Source organism: Eimeria tenella, genomic scaffold (genome assembly GCF_000499545.2).
Source record: "Eimeria tenella Houghton genomic scaffold, Eth_scaff102, whole genome shotgun sequence".
Classification (NCBI taxonomy): domain Eukaryota; phylum Apicomplexa; class Conoidasida; order Eucoccidiorida; family Eimeriidae; genus Eimeria; species Eimeria tenella.
Genome location: NW_013541462.1, coordinates 20,544 through 23,735, shown reverse-complemented (window position 1 = coordinate 23,735; position 3,192 = coordinate 20,544). Strand labels below are relative to the sequence as shown.

The following is a 3,192-nucleotide window of genomic DNA, read 5'->3' as shown; positions in this document are numbered from 1 at the left end:
CTACTGCAGCAGCACTCAAAATTTGAACAGCTTTTCTTGCTGCTGCAGCAGCAGTTAAAACTTGAACAGTATCTTGTGCTGCTGCAGCAGCAACTAGAACTTGAAAAGTTTCTTTCGTTGCTGCAGCAAAAGACACCATCCAAATTCTTGTGCTGCTGCAGCAGCAATTAGAACTTGTATAGTTTCTTCTGCTGCTGCAGCTGCAGCTGTCTTTTGCTGCTGAAGCAGCAACTAAAACTTGAAAACTTTCTTTCGCTACTGCAGCTGCAGCTTTCTTTTCCTGCCGCAGCAGCAATTAAAACTTGAAAAGTTTTGTTCGCTGCTGCAGCTGCAGCAATTAGAACTTGAAAGTATCTTTTGCTGCTGCAGCAGCAGCTAGAACTTGAAAAATATCTTTTGCTGCTGCAGCAGCAATTAAAACTTGAAAACTTTCTTTCGCTGCTGCAGCACAGGCAGCGCTTCTCTTCTCCAAGTAATTCTCCCCGGAAGATCAGAATAGCGCTTTTCATATTGCCAGCTGGGGGCCAGCAGGCTTTGCGTCTCTGCAGACAAACCCTAAACCCTAAACCCTAAACCCTAAACCCTAAACCCTAAACCCTAAACCCTAAACCCTTAAACCTAAACCCTAAACCCTAGACCCAAAACCCCAAGCCTGAACCCTGATCTGATACTGCCAGCTGGGGGCCAGCAGGCTTTGCGTCTCTGCAAACAAACCCTAAACCCTAAACCCTAAACCCTAAACCCTAAACCCTAAACCGTAGAAGACTGGCGAGCAAGACGGTTCAAAGAGGCAAGAAGCAAAGAGAGTCCCGAGCAGCAAAAGAGGTTCGAGAAAACAGCAAGATGGCAGCAGCAAGCAGCAACAAAAGAGAATATTATGTATTGAAGCGAAATTAAAAAATAAAAGAAAAAAGAATTAAAAAAACAAAAAGACAAACCTTCTCGCAGAGGCTTGAGCTGAATGAGGATTTCCTCGTGCTGCGCTTTCGCTGCTTCCAGCTGCTGCTGCCAGGCGAGGCAGGCGAGGCTGCTGCTGCTGCGGCCGTGCTGCTGCTGCTGCTGCTGCAGCCGCACGCGCTGCTGCAGCTGCAGCAGCAACTCTTCAAGTGCATGCCGCTGCAGCTCCAAAGCTTCTCTCTTTTGCTGCTGCTGCAGCAGCCGCTTTGCAAACAGACATTGTTCATGAATCGCCCGGCGAGACAAAACTGTCAAAATCCGTTTCATGCTCAACTTCACCTGAAACAAACCCTAAACCCTAAACCCTAAACCCTAAACCCCCAACCCTCGGCTCCTTGCCCAGCTGTTAGCAGCGTAGAAGAGAATGTCTCGCTCCAACTACACCCCACGGCACAGAATCTAGGGTTTAGGGTCTAGGGTTTAGAGCTTAGGTTTAGAGCTTAGGGTTTAGGGTTTAGGGTTTAGGGTTTAGGACCTTCTTGAGTCTCTCCGGATGTTTCATTTGCGTTTTTGTTTGCCACGCAGCCCAGCGCTCGCCCAGCAGCAGATTCTTTTCCTTTAACAAAACAAACCTAAACAAAAAATAAAAATAAATTAAAAACAAATTAAAAATAAATTAAAATAAATAAAAACTGAAATTTAAAAGGAATAAAAAGAGATAAAAGAGATAAGAGGAGGTTAGAAGACGCAGCAGCAAATGGGAGAAGCTTTGGGTAGCAGCGCAGCAACAAGCGCAGCAACAGCAGCAGCAAAAGCAGCAGCAACAGCAGCAGCAACAGCAGCAGCAGCAGCAACAGCGGCACAGAAGCACGAGAGACATGCAGTAGGGGGTTTTGGCAGCACGGGGAGTGCAGCAGCTGAGCTACAGCAGCAGCAAATAAGAAAAGGCAGCAGCAGCAGCAAAAGAATGCAGCAACAGCAGCAGCAAACGAATGCAACAGCAAACGAATGCAGAAGCAAAAGAGCAAAGCAGCCGTAAACGAATGCAGCAGCGGCGGCAAACGAATACAGCAGCACCAGCGGCAGCAATCGAATACAGCAGCAGCAGCGGCGGCAGCAGCAGCAGCAGCAACAGCAGCAGCAAGTGGCTCCTAACCACAGCTTGTGCAGGTCTTCGAAGGATTTGTTGCGCAGCAAACGCGCAGGCCAGGCGTCTCCAGTTACAGCCAACGCATGCTTAGCAGCAGCAGGCAGCGAGGGGTCCAGGTAGCCGCCTGCAGCAGCAGCAGCAGCAGCAGCAGCAGCAGCAGCAGCAGCGGAAGCAGCAGCACACAGGATACTGCTTGGGTGACGCAGGCAGCGGCTGCTCCTGCGCAGCGCGCGCTGCTGCTGCTGCTGCTGTTGATGGGGCTGCTGCTGCTGCGGTGCTCTCGCTGCTCCTATGCTGGCCTATGAGCAAAGCATTGGGACTTTCTGGGGCGCTGTGTGAAGCCAGTGTTCGCGGCTGCTGCAGTTGCTGCTGCATGCAGCAGAATGCAGGCTCAGCAGCAGCAGCAGCAAAGCAAGGCTTGAGGAGGAAAAAGCAGCTTTCACACAAATGAAAAACTAAAATTGCAACGTTTTTTCTAAATTTACGCGCATGCAGCAGCCAGTGTAGCCGCAGCTGGGAAGCTGCTGCTCGCATTGCTGCTCTGGCTGCTCGGACGGCTGCGGGTGCTGCGGCGGCGGCGCAGTTGTTGGAGCAGCAGCAGCAGCAAAGGATATATAAGGCATGTATTTGTGTTAAAACATTATTGGCTGCTGCGTAACAATTTAATAGACAGCGGCGGCCCCTCAGTCGCTAAAGAAGCCCTCATATCGGCACGGCTTGCTGCGATCTGAGCAGCAACAGCAGCAGCAGCAGCAGCAGCAGCAGCAGCAGCAGGTTTCGCCTGGCATGTACAGTTCTGGCGCCACCGCGGCTCACGCGAAGAGGCCAATTGATGTTCCAGGATTAGGGGCGAGACATTGTAGGGCAGCAGCAAGGGCAGCAGCAGCAGCAGGGACGAGCCCGGTGGCACAGCAGCTGCAGCAGCAGCAGCAGCTGCTGCAGCAATAACTGCTGCTTCCCACTGCCACGCGGGAACCGCAGCAGGAGCAGAAGCCACGCGAAGCCATGCAACACATCTTCCCGCGGACTGCTTCCTTGCCCCCAGCGGTCGCAGCAGCAGCTGAATCAAATTCGCCTGCAGCAGCAGCAGCAACCCAGGCAGCGCCCCGCGGCAGCAGCAGCAGCAGCAGCAGCAGCGCTAGGCT

General features: G+C 52.1%; 1 protein-coding gene across 1 annotated transcript; it reads right to left on the bottom strand.

The window, feature by feature from the left end:
- Positions 1-414: 414 nt before the first annotated feature.
- On the bottom strand, positions 415-2,581 carry ETH_00012650 (mitochondrial 39S ribosomal protein L47 domain-containing protein, putative; the record flags this gene model as incomplete). The annotated part of the gene is made up of 5 exons (XM_013372659.1): positions 415-542; positions 939-1,236; positions 1,433-1,529; positions 2,054-2,171; positions 2,533-2,581. The coding sequence occupies 5 exons, from the start codon at positions 2,579-2,581 to the stop codon at positions 415-417; spliced, it is 690 nt and encodes a 229-aa protein (XP_013228113.1).
- Between the last annotated feature and the right edge of the window lie 611 nt (positions 2,582-3,192).